This window comes from Staurois parvus, unplaced genomic scaffold (assembly GCF_062004578.1).
Source record: "Staurois parvus isolate SC_StPar_1 unplaced genomic scaffold, SC_StPar_1.0 ptg000387l, whole genome shotgun sequence".
NCBI lineage: Eukaryota > Metazoa > Chordata > Amphibia > Anura > Ranidae > Staurois > Staurois parvus.
This window is the reverse complement of record NW_028318183.1, coordinates 4188608-4209852: the sequence shown is the minus strand read 5'-3', so window position 1 is coordinate 4209852 and position 21245 is coordinate 4188608. Positions and strand designations below refer to the sequence as shown.

At 40.2% G+C, this 21245-nt stretch overlaps 1 protein-coding gene across 3 annotated transcripts in view; it reads left to right on the top strand.

The window, feature by feature from the left end:
- The window catches only part of SPATA13 (spermatogenesis associated 13), a 123901-nt gene extending 114990 nt beyond the window's left edge, over positions 1 to 8911 (top strand). For all 3 annotated transcript variants that reach the window (XM_089685811.1, XM_089685810.1, XM_089685812.1), the window contains one exon: positions 4104 to 8911. In XM_089685811.1, coding sequence (XP_089541937.1) covers positions 4104 to 4285 — 182 coding nt within the window. In that variant the 3' untranslated portion in view covers positions 4286 to 8911. The remainder of the gene's footprint in view (positions 1 to 4103) is intronic.
- The last annotated feature ends 12334 nt before the right edge of the window (positions 8912 to 21245 follow it).

The following is a 21245-nucleotide window of genomic DNA, read 5'->3' as shown; positions in this document are numbered from 1 at the left end:
GCTCCAGTGTGTGGGGGAAAGGCAGAACCAGTGCACACACTAACCTGCAATACTATAAGCTTTAGCTGGCCATAAGCCAGTATAATTTTGTTAAAACAAAAAAAAGAAAAATGTTTTTTTTGGACCCTTCCGTTGATTTTCTAATAGCTTGTGGGGTCAAATTCATGTTCATTTTTGACTAGTAACCACAGGAGTGGGGTGAAATTTTTTTCTCCAACAATATGCTAACTATGAATGTGGTTTTTGTTTGGGAAAAATTATAACTTAAGTTGTGAATAAGCAATATTGTAGCGCCTTTAAAAAACCTTAATCGGTGAATAACATCAGAAATTTGTAACTCAATGACATGTGACAATTGATAACAAAATAACCTCACAGCAACATAAAGTGGCTTGAAGTCCCAGACCAAATATATTAAAGATATAGTGAATAACAGTTCCATGAAATGTTAACCCGTAGATCACAAGATTTTCTTTTCCACCATGTGTAGGCAATAAGTGAATTCTTCACTCACCAGAAATTATTGACCCTGGTTAAGGTGGTCAAAAAGTGCTTCATTGTCATGCAAGAAGCTGACCGCCAACAGCAATCTCTGGTCTTCTAATATGGAATATGGATCCAAGGAACCAAGAATACCGACCCCCAGATAGGTGGTCTCGAAGCTCTTGGTGAATGGCTAATAGAATGGATTCCCAATCCCAGGCTCTCCTCAAGGTATAGATAGTGCTCCAAGTAGCTCAAATCAGGATTCAGGAGTGTTGATTAGGACAGGTGTTCTTTATTAACTAACTCCTATATAAGACAGCACTTTTGTTGTTATCTTTGTTATGATTAAGCAGGAGATCGTGTGAAACGTGTTAACAGGTCCTGTATTCATGTCCTGGTGTTTTGTGTGTCCTATGGATCAATAAATATACACTATATTTATCAATCCTCCGTTGTGCGGCTGAGCCTTTCTCCTATTGCATCGTGTGTGGTAGCGAGCCAGAACCTGCACCTGTTGTGGATTGATCTAGATTGTTTGCCTGAGCGGTATACCTCTGTTCTTTGAACCAGTCTATGCAGCCTGTGTGTGTCATGAATCTCAATTGTGATGGCCGTTGTGTGTTCTAAGGGACCCAGAAGTGATGGGGCCACGATTCTATGTACGTTTCACCTAGCGGCATCTTCAGGAAGACTTTCGTCACTTCCGGGTCCCTATGATGTCACATCCGGCCCGCTGGTAGAGAGCTTGGAACACACACCGGCCATCACAATTGAGATTCATGGCACACACAGGCTGCATAGACTGGTGGCGGTATTTGGGCACCATCACATGTGAGAGTATTGGTCTTTAATAAATATTACCCTTAAAGCATTCTAATCTATTTGGTTTATTTGAGCTACTTGGAGCACTATCTATACCTTGAGGATAGCCTGGGATTGGGAATCAATTCTATTATCCGTTCACCCAGAGCTTCAAGACCACCTATCTGGGGGTCGTTATTCTTTTTTCCTTGAATCCATATTCCATATTAGGAGACCAGGAGGCCCGATTCGTTAGAGCTTGCTGTTGGCTGCCAGTTTATTGCATGACCATAAAGCAGTTTTTGACCACCTTAACCAGGATCAATAATTTCTGGTGAGTGAGGAATTCATTGCCTACACATGGTGGAAAAGAAAATCTTTTGATCTACGGGTTAACATTTCATGGGACTGTTATTCACTATATCTTTAATATATTTTGTCTGGGACTTTAAGCCACTTAATGTCCCCCACTATAATGTACAGCGCTGAGCAAACCTTTTGGCGCTATATAAATACTGTATAACAGGGGTGTCCAAACTTTTTTCAAAGAGGGCCAGATTGGATGAAGTGAACATGGTGGAGGGCCGAACATTTTTCCAAACATTCTTTGAACCATTACAATTAAATGCAAATAAATTATTTTATGCCAAGTTACCGTATTTTTCGCCGTATAAGACGCACCTGACCATAAGACGCACCTAGGTTTTAGAGGCAGAAAACAGGAAAAAAAAAAATTCTGAACTAATGGACTGCAGACACAGTACAGGAGATGACCAGAGACTGCAGACAGCACAGGGATGACCAGAGACTGCGGACAGCACAGGGATGACCAGAGACTGCGGACAGCACAGGGATGACCAGAGACTGCGGACAGCACAGGGATGACCAGAGACTGCGGACAGCACAGGGATGACCAGAGACTGCGGACAGCACAGGGGTGACCAGAGACTGCGGACAGTACAGATGACTGCTGACCTTTGGGGAGGCGGGGAGCGGGTACCTGAATTTGACAGGTACCCGCTCTTACTTCCGCAGTTGTTCTTTGATCTTATCTGTTCCTCGATCCAGCCGCGCGCTGTCTTCCCGGCTTCTGTAATGGCGCTCGGCATGACAGCCGGGTGCCCAGTGCGCATGAGCGAGAAGCACTTGCGCTTTGTGATTGGTCCGGCGGCTTCTGGGATCTGTCATGTGTCCCAGGTACCGCCTTACCATTCACAAAAAGCACCGCTTCTTGCGCATGCGCACTTGGCACCCGGCTGTCATGCCCAGCGCCCACACTACAGAAGCCGGGAAGACAGCGCGCCGCTGGATAGAGGAACAGGTAAGGTCCCGCTGCAGAGCTGAGCGGCCGGCCCGGTATTCTGACACGGCCGCGGTGGAAATACCGGACCGGCCGCTCCATATTCGCTCCATAAGACACACTGACACACTGACATGGAGGGCCGTATTAAACCGACCCTCGGGCCGTAAATGGCCCGCGGGCCGGACTTTGGACATGCCTGCTGTATAATAACTAGAAAAGCTACAATTTCTGGGGAAATTGTGTGAAGTGTTCGCCCACTCCAGTTGTAGACTACTGGTGGAGGCAAGGAGTAACTGGATGGAGTGGCTTGAGTAAATGTTGTGTGGTTGGAGTGGCTGGAGTAACTGTGAAAAGGTCAATGGGCGGCGTGAGTTGCAAACAAATGGTCATATTGTGAAAACTATCAGGACTATGGCTTAGCTGTGGACATTTTTAGTGGCAGCAGGGATAGCTGAACGTTTTGATAAAAGATTTGTGTAGGTGGGCTTGAAAATGAGGGAGTGATGGCAGTTTAGAAATCATGTCCTGATTTTTCAGCTCACACTCTAGCTTTTGTCAGCTCCCACTCTAGTTAAGTGTTCTTGGATGGCAAGACCACTTACTGTTATCTCACATATATATTCTTATTATTATAGCCAAATTTACCACCCTAACTCCTCCCACAGTTTTTACACTACCTAGACAGTAATATACAGAACCGTGCGGATTGTTCCCGATTGGTGTGCTATTACTTTGTGGAACGTTTCGCCGAATGGTTCATGAAATATCGCCGTTTTTGTGGTGAAATTGGTCCCATAGGAATGAATGGTGGAATGTTCAAAACTAGAAAAGCTACAATTTCTGGGGAAATTGCGAATCCATTCATTCCCATGGGAAAATTTCACCACAAAAACTGCGATATTTCGTGAACCATTCGGCGAAACGTTCCACAAAATAATAGCAATCCAATCGGGAACAATCTGCACGTTTTGATATATTACTTGTCTTTGTGGCGTAAAAACTGTGGGAGGAGTTGGCATGGTAAATTTTGCTATAATAAGAATATATTTGTGAGATAACAATAAGTGTTCTTGCAAGAACACTTAATAACCTCACAGCAACATTATTATTATCAGTTGTCAAATGTCTTACTGGTTTAGCTGCTACCTATTCACAATTTTATTTCAAAATTATAACTAAACCTAATAACTCTGAAATTCCATTCAATAGGAGGTCTGGATGAAATTTTAAGTTTTGGATGAAATTGGTTGACCCAGTGGTGGCAAGAAAGGATGATTTTTCTGTAATCATTTGATTGAAATACACTGTGTATAGCCAACTTTATTCAGTACCTTTTTAGAAGATAAGGATATTGATGGGTGTAGGTATTTAGCTAGTAGGTCAGACAGCTTCTCAGCATAAACAGCTGAGCAAATGTCCTGAGTGGGAACAGTACAGGTTTATTTTAATTTACCAGACCACTTATACATGCCAATGTGATCATCTTGACATTTAACTCTGGTTTCTGTCACAGGTGTTACTTACAATGGACTTCCAACAGTACCTCCCCATGAGAACTTGCATCCCATCCACCAGCGACACATCACCGTGCCCACCAGCATTCCCCAGCAGCAAGTCTTTGCCCTGGCAGAACCCAAGAGGAAGACATCTCCATTCTGGAACACAATCACTAAACTCACTCCCTTCAAGAAGTGAGCTGTTCCAAGCCCCCATCATGGAGGACTGTATTCCTGAGTTCTTGAAGGACACATCCAGTATTTTATGGGGATATCTGATGATACTGTGGGTTTTATGAAGAAAACAATGAAGAAATTGACAATTATGTGAAATGAAGGGGGGAAAGCGATCCCTTGTGCAGTGTGTTCTGTCATTAAGGACACCACCTGGGACTACTTGCTATTTGACCAATACTTTATTTATTTTAAAGATGGATTTTTATTTGATTTTATGGTGTGTTTTTTAAATATGTAAATATTTTTTTTTTTTATCTTTAATTAGAGACAATTACCTAATACCTCTTGTAGGTGTGTTTCAGTTTGTGGTAATCTTTTTAAACCAGATTGCCAAAAGAAAAAAAATCAGAAAATAACATTGGCTGGTTGAGGGACAGCAGCGGCCATTTTTATCCTGATTGATGTTAATGTAAGGTTATAATCTACTCTTTTGGGCATTTGGGTTATTAGAATTAGGCAAAATTAGCACAATCTACAATATAGTCAAAGCTACTCTACCTCTGAAAGACACTGGATCCAGAATTTCTGAATAGAATTTGGACCTTTTATAAAGGTGGTGTTAAGGTCTTATAAAATCTACAATACATGTTGACTGATATGCAGTAACTGTCAATAATATTTGCATCTGCATGCAACCTCTGAAAATTGTAGATCCAAGATAATATTGCTATTAGAAGGGTGACATGTATGTCATCCTCTTCCTAGCCAAAAATGGTTGATAACAGAAACCAAATGTATCCAAAGAAAATGTTTGTACAACAAAATATCTTTCTGGTTAAGTGCAGGAATGGGAATGCCTGTGTGTTTTTATTAGTGGTAGTAAAAGGAATTTGTCAGGATAGAAAAATGAGAGCTGCCATTGATGTGGTATATGGTCAGAGGTCATGTGAAGTCTTGACAGTTGCTGGTCTGTCAGCTACCTGACCTGATATACTGTCTCCCATGTTCTGAGTGTGAAGTGAACCAGGTCTGGCATTTGACAGACAAAAACTCAGATTTCAGGTGACCTCTAAAGTGTCAGCTCATGCTAAATAAGGTGGGAATAATATTTTATGAGAATTATACATTAGATATTCACAATTCTTCATTCGCTTAACCGTGTCTGGTTTTCTTTTAAATTCCTTAGGTAAGACCGTTACAGCCATAAGACATAAAAACGTTCTCTATCCTGAATTCAGTAACCGTTAGCAACCATACGGAAAGACCTCTTCATTGCCGAAGACACCTGTGTGGGCTGCATGCCTACTGTGCCATTCCACCCTGACTACCAAATATTGGGTAGCCTTCAGAGGTGGCAAAGTATACGCTAAAAATATTTTTCATATCAGTGGAATAGCAGACATAAAGGGATTTCAGGTATGGACATTTTATACATAGTTATGTTGATCCAGCGTGTATCAATGGTACTATGTATATACTATACCTGGCCGATAACACTGGAAATCACTGAGGTAGACACCACCACTGCAGTGCCGAGTGGCTGCCCTGCTGCATTCTAAACACAGGAGGTTGAGCGATCGGCATGGGTGCCATTCAGAGAATGCTTTGCATTTTCTGAAGGAATGCAAACTGTACTCTGATTGGATGAGGTTGAGAACATGATGTCACCACTCCACCTCATCCACACAGAGATTGTATATCTCCAGTCTATCTGAGTAGACTGATGGGGATGCACTGAGAGAATTAATAAAGCAGAATGGCTGCGCATCACTGCTAAGCATTTATGCATTCATTTAAAAACCATAATAGGAACATCTGTACCTTATTTACACACTTAGTAATATATCATTTTAATCACATTTGTGTAGATATCCAAAAAGCAAAAATTCAGTAGCCTATACATTTTCATGAACAAGGAAAGACCAACTTCTGTTGGTAGCTATAGATCTGCTTTACAGTAAACCATTCCTGAACAATATATGGGAACTGCCAGTAATGACCTGCTTCTCTCTGGCTGTTATGCTGATCATTGGCATACCTTGTCACTGGCACAGAACAGCTATGCAGATCAGTAAAGTAAGAGAAAAGACAGAAGTCCTTAATTGCACTCTTGTTCCAAGTTAGTTACTCAAAAGTATTGGAACCAGAGGGTCAGTATGACAACCAGGCATCAAGCAATTGCAGAAGTAGAAGTCAGCATTGGCAGCCTCAATGCGTCTCTCATGAAACATTTTCTTTACAAAAAGTTTTCCTTGAACGGGGTTACCTGACTGTTTTAATTTGTCCTGCCTTGGGCAAGTAATACCATACGGTTCTGCAATGATATGGCTTCCTACTGTCTGGTTTAATGGTGACAGCATGCCAGAATCATACATGTGTGATTTATATTTAGATGGAGCCCTTTGTTTAGGAGCACATGGATGCATACATAAAATAATGCTAATTATTCAGGGTTATCCATGACATGTAAGGTAGGACCACAAAGCTTTTGAACATGAAAACTGGCAATACACTGGCTATCCCCAACTTGACAGAAATAGATCAGTTGGTCAACTTTAGTTGAAGGAACACGTCAGAAATCTTTCCTTGATCGGTGGTGGCAGGCAATTTGCTGCAGCCACTGATCTGTGTATTCTGAAAGTGGTGGGTGCTGCTGTCAGAGTACAATATCCTTAGCAGTGGGAAATTCCTACATCCACCTTGTTTGTGTAGATGAAGAAATCTGTTAGCCTTGTATGGCCAGCTTAAGATATGTCCAGACAGTATTGGGAAGGAAGGTCACTAAAAGATTTACATCTGTGCTTGGATAATTTGCAGAGCACTTTGTATATCACTGCACTAAAACTAAAGAAAGAGAAAGTGTCTGAGGTTTCCATAGTCATATGTAAACCATAATTTTATCAAGCTGGTTATGTAATAAACCAATGTGACCATGGCCAGCCCCTTCCTTTTACTATAGTTTTTATAAACCAGATCAGAGGAAGTAAATTCTGCTAAATTGTATCTGTCTTGAGTGCCTCTTCAAGCATTCTTTTTTTATTTCCAAATAGATTATAAAAGGATATATATTTTTTGACAACCAATAAATTTCAGATCCCTTATGCTCTGTTACTGAACTTTTCACCTTGGTCTTGAGTCTCCTTCCTGCAGCAGTACAAAGCATGTTTCCAAAATGATGTTTGATTGGTCAGCTTGGGTATAACATGCTGGCAAGTAGTCAAATCCAAGAAGAAAAGCTTTAAGATTTTTCATCACTGATGGTGCTGAAAGATCGTCCTACGTTGGCAGTCATCAGCTTTGAAAGGCAGAGAATGAGGACTAGTTCTAGAATATCCCTGTGAGCTACAGGAGGATTGATGTGCCTATAAAAAGTGAACATTTAAAATTTAGCTTTATTATTAACTAAACACCACGCCATTGGTTGCATTGTACCTGGACAATGTCCTTTTTTTTTTTTTTTTTTTTTTAGAGCCCTAAAGCTTTTATAGTTGGTGTACACCTTGTGAGATGGCCTTTGCCTTCAAAAGACCCAACCTTTGTGAGTCACCCAAGCACATTAACAAATGATCTCTTATGATTGAAGTCCTAAAACTGATATTTCAAAGCTTTGGTTTGCTGATAGGTGTAGGGGGAACCTACAAGGATACAGTTATAACCAAGAGAAGTTTGGGATTTGCCATTGCAGACTTATTCTTGTAGATACATGGACCGTCATTTGTCTTTCACCACTTAGTCTTATTTAATAAAAACTCTTGATTCTTAGGTTCAGCAGCCAATCAAAATTCACTTAACTGAAGTCAGATCTGGTGGATTCTAATTGACTGCTATGGGTTACTACACTTAAGGACTCTTTATTAAGGTCATATGTAACTCACAAACAGTGGCAGCTGTCATATTTCTACCCCTCTAGGTTCCTTTTAGTCTGTTCCTGCTTTCTCATTCCTCTTGGTACTTGGAAGGAACATTTCTGAATTGGAGTTCCCAGCTCTGCCCAATCCTAATAATTATACAGCCTAGGCATCAGATCAGGCTCTGGATACTCTAATTTACTTTATGGAGAAAGCAGCAGTGATACCGTTTGCTTGGCTTACCTGCGACAACTATGGGGGAAGAGCCGGGAACTTCAGCTAGAAGTTCTCATTGCAGAAGTCTTTGCTATTGGTAAAAAGTATAAGCTTGAAATGTCTGTTTGGGGTGGAGGTATACTTAAAAATGGCCGCCAGAGTTAAGTCTGTGTCTGTCTCATGGGATCCCATTTAAAAGTCGCATCAGTTGTAATTAGACCTGTTGTGTATTTATGTTGTATTGCTAACCATTTCTCTTCTTATTCTGTTTTCTCTATTTTTCATAATGAAAAATTCCCCCTCCATCTTATGGCACATTAGAGATTTATAATGATTTGCAGGCGTCTTTCTGATTTTAGTTAAAGAGTAATTGTTCACGTGTGTTAACGCTGGAATGTATTTTCTCAGTTCAGTGTTAATATGAAACCATGAACCAAACTTGTTTATATTGCATTATAGTTTTGTGACTTTCATGACGAAGATGTTACTGTTACATTGCACTGGACATTTCATTGAGTTCAGTTTCTGTTTTTTAAAAAACCTTTAAAGTAATTGCTTGTTGTTCTATCAAGCAGACTACAAAATTTTGTGATCTGTGTTTTCTTACAAAGACTTTAAGTGTGAAAATGGGCTGTGACCAAATGCTGTTACACACAATGTTAAGCAGGAAAACAGATGGAAAAATGTATAATTTGAATATACACCATTTAACCATAACATTATGACGACCCACCATAACCATCTGAGGCATGGACGCCACTGGACCTCTGAAGGTATGCTGTGGTTTCTGGCATCAAGCCATCAGTAGCAGATCCTTTAAGTCCTGTAAGTTGGGAGGTGGGGCCTCCATGGATCGGACTTATTTTTCCAGCACATCCCACAGATGCTTGATGCACCATAGAGATCTGGAGAATTTGTAGGCCAAGTCAACACCAATGAGTATTGGCCGCCCATGACCCTGTCGTTGGGTTGCTGGTTCTCCTTTCTTGGACCACTTTTGGTAGGTCGTGACCACAGCAAACTGAAAACATCTCCACAAGAGCTGACGTTTTGGAGATGCTCTGACCCAGTCATATGACCATTACAAATTGGCCCTTGTAAAAGTTGCTCAAATCACTGTGTTTTCCCTTTTTTTTCCCCTGCTATCAACACTGAAGGGACAACATGTTCACGTGCTGCCTAAGGTATCGCACCCACTTTTGGATGCCATTGTAATGGGATAATCAATATTATTCACTTTAGCTGCCCACGGTCATAATTTTATGGCTGTTCTGTCTGATACACTATATTGTATAGGGCCCCCAATAGGGGGGTACAGCTGGCCTCCTGTATGTGGCACAGGCTGCTGCCAAGCAGGTGGAATGGGCTCACGGACAAGATAGGGAGGGTGATCGGTTTGGTGGGAGGCGATTACTGGAACCAATCCCCCTGTATGGTTCTCCCTGCAGCAACTGAAAGCCAACTTCTCCTCCTCTCCCTCAGGCCAGCTTTCAGCTGCTGCAGGAAGAGCCATACAGGGGGATCAGTCGAGTCACTCGACTGATCATTCATAACTGAAGCATAGTAAACCATGTTTACTAAGCTTCTGTTTTTGAATTAACAGGGGAGCTTTTTACAGAGAACCTCCTGTTCATACATCTGAGGTGCAGCTGAGGCTGTAGAGATAGGATTGGGGATCTGTTTCCCCAATTCCTTTCTCTGTCTCAACTGTGAGACATCAGGGGTCTGTTAATACCCCTAACAATTCACCCGAGCTGGGCAGTGCTGCACTATAATTTCCAGGAACAAGCATCAGTATTCCTGCCATTGCCTTTCAGTTGGCCTTGCATATAAAATATAGGGTAACTTTCAAATCAAAAATGTACACCATATGAACATATTTCCTAAGACAAACTGCTAAACCAGCACAAGGTGGCCTGAGTCTGTTACCTCTTTCAGTAACATCAAACTGCATATGTGTAAACTACAACTGTTATAATATAGAACACCCCTCACATTTAAAGAAAGAGCAGACTACCTGGAATGGAGCCAAACCGGGTGTTAACAACCAGAGGTTCCATATAGCTTCACATTTTCTAATACAGTTTCTATGTTTAAAATATCCATTTTTCTCTGGAGATTATATGATTAACTTGATGTTTCCACTCTGTTACTGAGGGAGGGCTGGGTGACATCCATTTTTGCGCTATCAATTTCCATGCTATATAAAGCAACCTGGTGACAGAAGGTACCAGCTCAGTGGGCACAATAGACTCATCAAGCATGTTAAGAAAACATATGTTAGATTCTATTGTTAAGTTAACCTGGTAAATAGTGATATAACAGAAACAATATCATGCCAACATCTTTGGAATTTTGAGCACCTATAGATCATATGAATAAAGTCAGCTGGACCTCTTGTCAGGGCTCCCAGGTGTGACCAGAGGTGTGTGGCTGACGCAGGGAAACGCAGACCTCAGATATGTTATAAACAATATAATTTATTAACACTAACAATACAAACATAAACGCAGTGCAATACTAAAACATAATACAGTGCAACCAAACCAACCACCCACAGATAACAGTACATACAAGCAAGCGTCGTCAGGCAGGCCGGGTCAATATCAATAGGGCAGGTAGGTACAGGGGGAGCAAGCGGAGATTGGTCGGGGTCACAGGCCAGGTTCAGCAGGTAGCAAGCAGCGTAGTACAGAGGGTCAGGCAGAGGGATGGTCAGGGTCACAAGCCAGGGATCAGAACAGGTAGCAAGCAGCGTGGTACAGAGGGTCAGGCAGAGGGATGGTCAGGAGCGAGCCGGGATCAGAGCAGGAGAAGTCAGCAGCGGTTCAGAAACAGGATGCAGGACAGAAACAGGATACAGGGCCCAGGACAAACACAACACCAAGGCAGAGTCTGTGGGTCTGGCCATCCCTTAAATACCCCAGCATAATCAGTTCCAGGTGTTAGCTGGCTGCAAAGTTGAGTCTCTGATTGCTGGGAGCGTCCGCTGGCCAGCCCTGGTACTGCAGATCAAAAGGCAGGTGAGTCCCACCATTGCTGGCCAGTCCATTCCTGACACCTCTGTCACATCTAGGACACATCTGATCTGTGTCTATGATTCCATCTATGTAATTTAATTGGCGTGTGATAAACCCTATGAAGAATAAAAAGGTTTTGCAAAAAATAAAAGGTTTAAATTGGAAGATAGTCTGGTAGATCCTGAAGGCAGATTTTTGTTTCTGAAGGGAAAACTACACGAAATAGATTGCACACTAGCAAATATTTAATGCCCAAATAAAAAACCAGAGACATTCCTAAAAGATACTCTGAAAAAATTATTGGATTTCAAAAAAGGAAGTTTAATTGTGGCAGGAGATTTCAATCTTTGTATGGATCCTCAGATAGACATGACGTCTCCTGTGCAAAAAGAGGAAAGTAGATCTCTGAGATCCTTGAAAAAAATTATATATCAATGCCAACTTGTAGACATATGAGGAATTAAGCATATGAAGGACAGAGATTATACGTTTTACTCACATGCACATGAGAAGTATTCAAAATTGGATTATATATTGCTGGAATATCGACTCCTTGAGTCTTTGGTCAAAGTAAAAATAGAAGTGATGTTAATATCGGACCATTCTCCCGTCACAATGCAACTACTATGGGCAGCACAGTGGCTAAATGGTTAGCACTTCCGCCTGGCAGTACTAGGGTCGTTGGTTTGAATCCCAGCCACGGCACCTCCTGCCTGGAGTTTGCATGTTCTCCCTGTGCCTGCGTGGGTTTCCTCTGGGTACTCCAGTTTCCTTCCACACTCCAAAGACATGCTGGTAGGTTAATTGGATCCTGTCTAAATTGGCCCTTGTATATGAATGTGAGTTAGGGACCTTAGATTGTACGCCCCTTGAGGGTTAGGGACTGATGTGAATGTACAATATATATGTAAAGCGCTGCGTAAGTTGACAGCTCTATATAAGTACCTGAAATAAATACTATGGGGGAAATGGTTGGAGATTAAATGAGACACTTCTTCAGGATCAGGAGACTGATGAGAAAATTAAAAAAAAAAGAGCAATTCTTTGAAGAGAATGATTCGGAGGAAGTGTCTGTGGCAACCCCATAAGGCGTATATTAGAAGAATTCTGATAGCGATAGAAGCAAAGAAGAAGAAGAGGGAAAGAAGAGAAAAAATGAATACACTTAGGGAACTCAGTGAGTTAGAACAGACACACAAACATAGAGTAACAAAAGAGATTATGCAGAGGGCAACAAATAAAAGAGAATTAAATAACTTCCTGGAAGAAGAAAAGAGTATTTAATAAAATGATAAGTGAGAGATATAGATGGGGAGACAGGCCAGGAAAGTACTTAATGAAGCCTCAGAGAAAAAAACAAACTAGGAACTATATAGAGAAAATAAGGGATCCCAAAGGAGAATTAGTGTATTCAACTAAAGATATAGCTAAAGTGTTTAAAGAATATTATAACAATAATATTATTCCCCACAGTTATAGAAATAAAGAAGGGGTAGGAAATATAGAAAAAAGATGGACATACTTAAAAAAGGCGGGACTACCGAAAATAAGTGAGGAACAATTAAAATCTCTCGAATTAGAAATAATGCAGGAAGAAATACAAACAGCATTAAAAAGTACAATAGCGGAGAAAAGCCCAGGACCAGCTGGATATACTGTGAGGTATTATAAAAAATAACTATTAGTACCTAAGTTGAGGATATATATGAATACATTGGGTAGAGAGATGGAAATGAGGAAGGAATCCCTACAAGCACATGTAGTTCTCATACATAGAGAAGGAAAGGATGATACTCACTGTTCAAGTTATAGATCGATTTCCTTATTAAACACAGACACTAAACTATATGCAAAAGTTCTGGCAAATAGGTTAAAAGATCATATGCCGGAATGGAAACACATAGATCAAGTAGGATTTGTCCCAGGGAGAGAGGGTAGAGATAACTGATTGAGATCATTGTTTCTCATACAAAAAAGTAGGAAAGAAAAAAACCCTGTGGTGGTTCTCTCGATTGATGCTGAAAAGGCTTTCGATAGAGTAGATTGGGGATATATGTTGGATACACTGGAAGTATTGGGGATGGGTCCGAGAATGAGAGAATGGATAAGGAAATTATATAGTCAACCCTCTGCAGCAATCCTGGTCAACGGGGAATTATCAGAGTATTTTGGGTTGCAAAACGGAACAAGACAGGGTTGTCCCGTCTCCACTTCTGTATGTTTTGTCATTAGAATCTCTATTAGCTACAATAAGAAATAATATAGATATAAAAGGAATCTGGATAGGAGACACAGAGCATAAGGTGGCAGCTTATGCAGATGATATGCTGTTCTATGTGGGAAACCCAAGGATAACATTGACAAATTTAATAAAAGCACTGAAAGAGTACGGGGAGATATCAAATTTAAAAATGAATCCAACAAAAACAGATTTTAAATATAAATCTTCCAAATAGTGAGAAAAATAGATTACAGGAGGAATTTCCCTTCGTTTGGCGAGGAAAAGAACGAAAATATTTAGGAATAAAACTAACTGTATCCTCCAAGAACTTGTATAAAATGAATTGCATCCCTTTGTTAAATGAGATTAAGGATGAACGAAGGAAATTAGGAGGGGGTACCCCGTCGTGGATAGGTCGTATAAATTTGATAAAAATGGTGATCGTTCCAAAAATTCTATATAAATGATACCAATTAAACTACCAGAAGTATATTTTAGAACAATTAAAAAAAATGTTAAGATTTATTTGGAGGAATAAAAAACCAAGAATAAGCTATGAAATTTTAAGTAGAAATAAAGAGAAAGGTAGACTGGGAGTACCAGACTTGAAAAGATACTATAGCTCGGTAATAATGGCAAGAATTTTTGATTGGACACATAATGCAAAACGGAAAAGTTGGGTTAAAATAGAAAATACATTAAGTTGTACCCATTTAAGTAGAATCGTATGGTTACCTCCACAATACCGAGGATTAGTAGATAGCACAAGTTTGTTCACATTAAATGTTTTAAGAGATGCTTTACACAAACAGATGGGATGGGAATTTAATTCATTATTAATGTCCTTAGGGTCCACAGAGTTTTTCCTCCTGGGTAAAGAAGGTATCACAGGGAAGTGGATAAAGAAGGAAGATGCACAATTAAGGGATATAATGGTGGGGGAGGAAATAGAATCACTTAAGGAAAAAAAAGATGTTTTCAAGAAAACGGATGAGTGGCGTTACTTTCAATTGAAACACTTTATAGGGAAGCTTCCAAAGCCTTTAAGAATAGGAAAGGATTGGAACCCTTTTGAGCATTTGTTAGATACACAGGGAGATGGGAAATACGCAACTTCTAAAATATATAAGATTCTCACTGATATAAGGCCTCCATTTATAGAAAAATGGGAAAGGGATATAGGAATAATACTAGGTGCCGAAAAACAGAGAAAAATGTATAGAATAATTCATGGGAATGTAAATATGAAGGAGGTTGAGATGAATTATAAGTGTTTGGCAAGATGGTATATCACACCGAGTGTGGCACATAGATTGAGAAGAAATAATTCACCTTTGTGTTGGCGTGGATGTGGAGGTAGAGGCACAATGTATCATATATGGTGGGAATATCCTAAAATCCAAGAGTACTAGGGGAAAATAGTAAGTTTGATTCAAAAAATTTCAGAGGTAGAAGTATTAAAAGACCCAGAGACTTGCCTTTTTCACAGTACCAAGCTTTCAGTCAAAAAATATAAAAAAAATCTGGGTTTTTGTATTATTTGAACGCAGCAAAGGGATTGATACCCAAGTTTTGGAGAAGACAGGAGGTGCCAAAAATAAAAGATTTGGTTGACAGGGTGGATCAAATATGTAGATTGGAGGAGCTTTACCATGTGAATGAAGATAAGATGGAGAGTCACCATATAAGATGGAACAAATGGGATGAATTTAAAAAGTCAAAGTTAAATTTAAAGTTGATGGGAGATTAATATAGAACAATAAGGTTTTTACTCGCTCCCTCCTTTGTCGAGATTGGGATCTGTAGGAAGGAATAGGAAATTGCAGGGTCGGGGGGGGGGCGGTGGTGGTGAATAGGTAGGTGGGGAGGGCTTGGGAGGGGGGGATACGATGAAAAGATTAAAGTCTTGATACTGTGTTTGTTTTTTTTTTATAAAGGATATATTTGTATAACTTGTTAATCTGAAAAACCAATAAATATTTAAATAAAAAAAAAATAAAAGGGTTGGCACAGAGCAGTTATAGTGGGAGATTTACTAAAACTGGACTAAGGCACTCAGAATCTGGTGCAGCTGTGTGTGGTAGCCAATCAGCTTCTAACTTCAGCTTGTACAATAAAACCTGGAAGCTGATTGGTTTCTATGCACAGCTGCACCAGATTTTACACCAGGCAGTTTTAGTAAATAACCCCATAGTGTCAATTAATTTGAAGCTGCTGTAGGGAAAGCACAGGGAGGCATTAGGGCAGTTCAGAAACTGTACTTTAATTCTCATTTCTAGCTCTTTGGGGAATTAACGACTTGGCTACCTTTTTTTCTTATTATTGGGGGCTTATGCTTTCATACTGATCCATTTGATTTGATATGAGGTTAGCAGTCACAGCTGTTTGTTTTTCAAAGGAATAAGCTCTCCAGCAGAATGTATCAGTTACAGAGATGGGACAAACTATTTGGTGCTTACAATGGTCAGCTTTTATTTAAATATAAACAATCCACAGCGCAAAAAATATATATAAATGTGTAAAAGGTCCAAACAAAAGTCCCAAAAATATATAAGAATGTGCTCCAATCCCAGAAATAGTGCTCAACAAAATCTTCAAAAAAAGTGCTCACACCATCCGTGATTGACAATCCAATTCCCACTCACCAGATGGAGTGGACTCTGCTGGTATGGCTAAAGATTCAAACAAGCTTTAAAGACGGGGTGTATCCTCCCCAGTGTCAGGGCCTGGACTTGAACCTGGGACCTCTACTTTGTCAGGCAGTAACTCACTGAGCTACCTGGGATGCTGGACAATACTCTGCCTGATCTATCGGACAATCCTGCCTTGTACCTTGTTTTCTGATGAACCTTGAACTCCTTGCTCCTCCCATGAACTTCCTGATTTAAGCCATGTCTCTGCACTTCCTGGTTGCCAGATTATTGTGCCTTCTCCAGCCAGTATCTCTCTTGTCTCTCCTGCTGCCGTCTATACCATAGCTACCGACCTTTGGCTTGTTCCTGGACTAAGATTCTGCCTCATCTCATCTACTACCATTTGTTACCGCCCCTTGGCTTGTTGACTGACTCTGCTTCTGTTAGATCCCTACCTGCTCTATCTGCTATTGGATTCCGGCTTGCTCATTCCCTGGTGGGGTGATCCTGAGAACTGCGACCAAGTACTAACACGCAGCTAAATCCATCTCCACCATTAGGAGCTCTGGTGAAAACCGGTTAGTGCTTAGACCCCGCCTCTCAGGTGAGCCTGCGTCATTTCCCAGGGTGACCTGCTGGTGTACCTATCCTGCTGATTTCAGGTAAGCCTTACACTGCTATAGCAACTGTTCTCTGAACCTGACCTTTCACCGTGACACCCAGATACATCTGCACTTGATATCCTCCAAAAATGATTCCCATGTTTAGATGGCAAAAAATAAAGAACACAAATAGATCAATACTGTATAAAAACTCTTTATTCTAAAAAATGCTGCCCTTAATTCACTCACATGATATAAATTGTATTCACGCTTAAAGGCTCATATTTAACAATAGCTGAGGGTTCAGTATCCATCCAAACCTCTCCCAATGTCTGGAGAGACACATGCTCTCCTCCAGTGGCATTGTTGACTGTTCCCATAACAGGAGGTCATCCAATTATTCCACAATGAGAGTACACCAAAAGAACAACAGGGCCAACACTGGAACCAGCATCTGACGGAACACCCAAGGTGCAGAAGTCAGGCAAAAATGAAGACACAAACTACGGCCCAACAGCAAAACATAGAAAGTGTTTATGAGTTGAAATGATAGGCACCATGAAAGTTGGAATCTTATTTCTACAGGAGCTAGAAAATACCGCTGGTAAAGGAAACAAATTACAAATCTGGTTGATTCCATCTAGAATTTTTGGGGCTGAATGTAAATATTGAGGACCAAGATGAGGCAACTGCCCCCTCTGAGCTTTGGACAGTGAACAGGTTCGGAATAAATCCCTGAAACCTTTTTTGCAGCAGAGACTGGAGCTAGGATCTCTGTGCTTCATCCTGGAAAATTGTTGCTCACAAATATCGGTGTTGCCAAAGCTGACGACATGAATAAAGTGTGATTATGAAGATTGGAAGATTTCTCTTTTGGAAGATACAATGTAGAAAAGTCTAGTAAAGAGACACTGTCAAAATTTTCCTCCACCGCATGTGTTTTGCTAAGTGTAAAAGAATTTGTACAAAAACTTAAAAAATAAAAAAAAGTTTAAAGTGGATGCAGGGTGGATTTGATTTAAATCACTAGTGAAAAGGCTCGATTTAAATCATAATTTTTAAAGAGCAGCTGTCATCTCTGTCCCGCAGCAGCAGCTCCTCCTCTGACCCAATGTTTACTCACTTTAATGGGACAGCTGGTGATGCGGCAGTGGCACGACAAGATGAGGGACATGACGGCAGCAGGTGAGTGGATGCCTGCTAACAGGTGCTGCCATGATGGAACTAAAATGACAGGTGCTCTTTAAATGTAAGGAATCCGACTTGTTCTTGCTGGTAGTTAGAATATTTAATATTTGCAAACCAAATGAAGGTTTCCTTTTTAGAATAATAAGCTGTCAGGTTAGTAAAACTGCGATATCAGAACCTATTTGAGGCTAATCACACATAGCTGGAGAACGACTCAAATTCTTTTAATTAATAAAACAATAACATTACATTAAGTGCAAAATTTTGTGAGCTGCTATGCCAGATCCGTGATGCAAAATAACTTCAAAAATAATGAACTATTAAATCAAATCAAATAATAATAACAAAATTGTGAATCGCTCACACTATTCACAATCCTATACAAAATGTGTTATAAAACATAAAATATCATTCAAGTTGAAAATATAACTTCTGATTTAAACCAAAATCAACCAACATAAAAGTCTTCATAAGTGTCCATAAATTGGTATCTTCACAGATGCTTGAATTACAACCAACTTCTTGAACCACCTGGTGCGATAAAACATTGCAAACAAATGTGTGTAAACCTCCATCACGTGTGCTCTCATCTGGTGTATATCACCAAACCGCTAAGTGAGGTCATTTATAGCATGTGTCCCTTGTGTGGACTGTTATATAATGTCCAATGAGCCTGGGTCTCCTCCACTGTCCTGTCCTCCTCCATCTGCCAAGCTCAACTGCTGTATTCACCACATGGAGACAGGAGACCGATGCTCTGGCTGAGGCATCCACTCTTCACAGCAAATATCAACAATACAAGTATCTGGCAATTCAGAAAGATTCTTAATGGAAATCTAGTTTTGCTGCTTTATCCACATGTCCTCCACTGTCTTGTTCTTTTTTTCTTGGTTGTTGCTGGACAATAGTTTTAGAGTTTTTTGTAGATCTAGCAGGGATTTCTTCTCTGGGCTCTTTCGGTGGGCTCAGTTTTTTCCAGAGAAGAAATCCCTGCTGTTTTTTTTCACAGCTTAGCCGCATAGAGAGGCCCAACATCCAAGGAGCACCTTAAAGCTTTCTTAGGATATAAATTATGCATCTAATTTCCTGATTACCTATCATACTCATGGAGGCCGTGGGGCACCAGGGCAGTGGAAACACCCACAAAATGTACTACATTTTGAAAAGCAAACAGCCCAATGCATAAGGAGTCTTTTGAAAATGTCATTTTTGCCACAAGTTTCTGGAAGATGTGGAAAGAAAATAAAGCTGTATTTTTTTTAGAAAAATATGTCAATAATATACAATATATAGCCAAAAGTTTAAGGATGCCTGCCTTTACACACACATGAACTTTAATGACATCCCAGTCTTAGTCTGTAGGGTTCAATATTGAGTTGGCCTACCCTTTGCAGCTATAACAGCTTCAACTCTACTGGGAAAGCTGTCCACAAGGTTTAGGAGTGTGTCTATGGGAAGGTTTGACCATTCTTCCAGAAGCGCATTTGTGAGGTCAGGCACTCAGTTCGGACGAGAAGGCCTGGCTCACAGTTTCCCCTCTAATTCATCCCAAAAGTGTTCTATCAGGTTGAGGTCAGGACTCTGTGCAGTAATGGTGTGAACCTCCTGCGCTCCTAACTCAATTATGTGTATATGCTACTAAATAAATCAATGGTGAATAAAGACTCCTAACTAAAGGAAGCTGCTAACATCTAATCATATACCTTATGACAGATAAATAACCAGAAATAAATGATGTAGCGCTACCTAAATTATTATAAACAATAAATACAGATACGTGACGATGTCCCCTTCAGTAATATGCGTTTAGGTGGTGGGATCCTCTCCAGGTAAGTAAGGTGTGGTATAGCCAATTCTCATTGAAAGACATAAGAATCTCCCATAGTGTAAAACCTCTTTAATTAGTGTAAAATTGATAAAAAATCCCAATTTCTCACTCACATTTTTCCAGCAGTAAACAAGCATATAAACCTCATGCTATGGGTGTACTTGCATGGGTTTGGTGTAGCAAAAAGTCACTGATGAAGTCACATGATAAACGTGACGCAACGTGGTGATGCATTTCTGGCGCGGACGCCATCTTGCTACACCAAACTCATGCAAGTACACCCATAGCATGAGGCTTTCAAAGTGGTCATTGGATTTCAGGCTCCTGTATGTGGCTAGGCTCTCAAAGTCTCAGATATGTGGTATCCCTATACTCGGTAGAAGTAGCAGAATGTATTTTGGGATGCAATTACACATATACCCATGGCTTGTGTGAGCAATATATCATTTAAATTACAACTTTGTGTAAAAAAATAAATCTTCCATGGACTCAATATGCCTCTCAGCAGATAGCTTAGGGTGTCTACTTTCCGAAAAGGGTATGGGGGTGTTTGTACTGTCTTGGTATTTTTACACCTCACGAAATGTGATAGGCAGTCAGAAAGTAAAAGCTGGGTAAATTCCATTATCTATATCATAGTTTGTAGATGTTATAACTTTCACACAATGCAATCAATACACTTATTCAGAAGTTCCTTGATAAACATGCTGTGTCTGATGTATCTGTTTCAGCTTACAGTTTGGTGAGTGTGCTTTTGATTAAGGTTTGATAAAGGTGGTGGCACTCTGTGTGTTGTTACACCACAAGGATCTACTGGATGGTGGAAGATCTCCTTAATCTGAATAGAGCGAGTAAAATAAGTATTGAACAAGATACCATTTTTCTACGTAAATATATTTCTGAAGGTGCTGTTGAGATGAAATTTTCACCACGTCGGAAACAACCCATGCAATCCATACATACAAAGAAACCAAAATAAATAAGTTCAGAAATTAAGTTATGTGAAATAAAATTGGAATGACACAGGGAAAAAATATTGAACCGCTAACTGAAATTTATTTAATAATTGGTACAAAATCCTTTGTTGGTAATGACAGCTTCAAGATGCCTCCTATATGGAGAAAATAGTTGCATTCCTTGCTCAGCTGTGATTTTGGCCAATTCGTCTACACAAACAGACTTCAAATCTTGAAGGTTCTGTGGGCCTCTTCTATGAACTCTAATCTTTATTTCTTTCCATAGATTTTCCATTGGATTCAAGTCATGTGATTGGTGGGCCATTATAGCAGCTCTATTTTCTTTCTTTGAAACCAATTGAGTTTCCTTGGCTTTGCGTTTGGGATCATTGTTTTGCTGAAATGTCTATCCTCGTTTCAAGTTCATCATCCTGGTAGATAGCAGCATATTTTTATCAAGACTGTCTTGG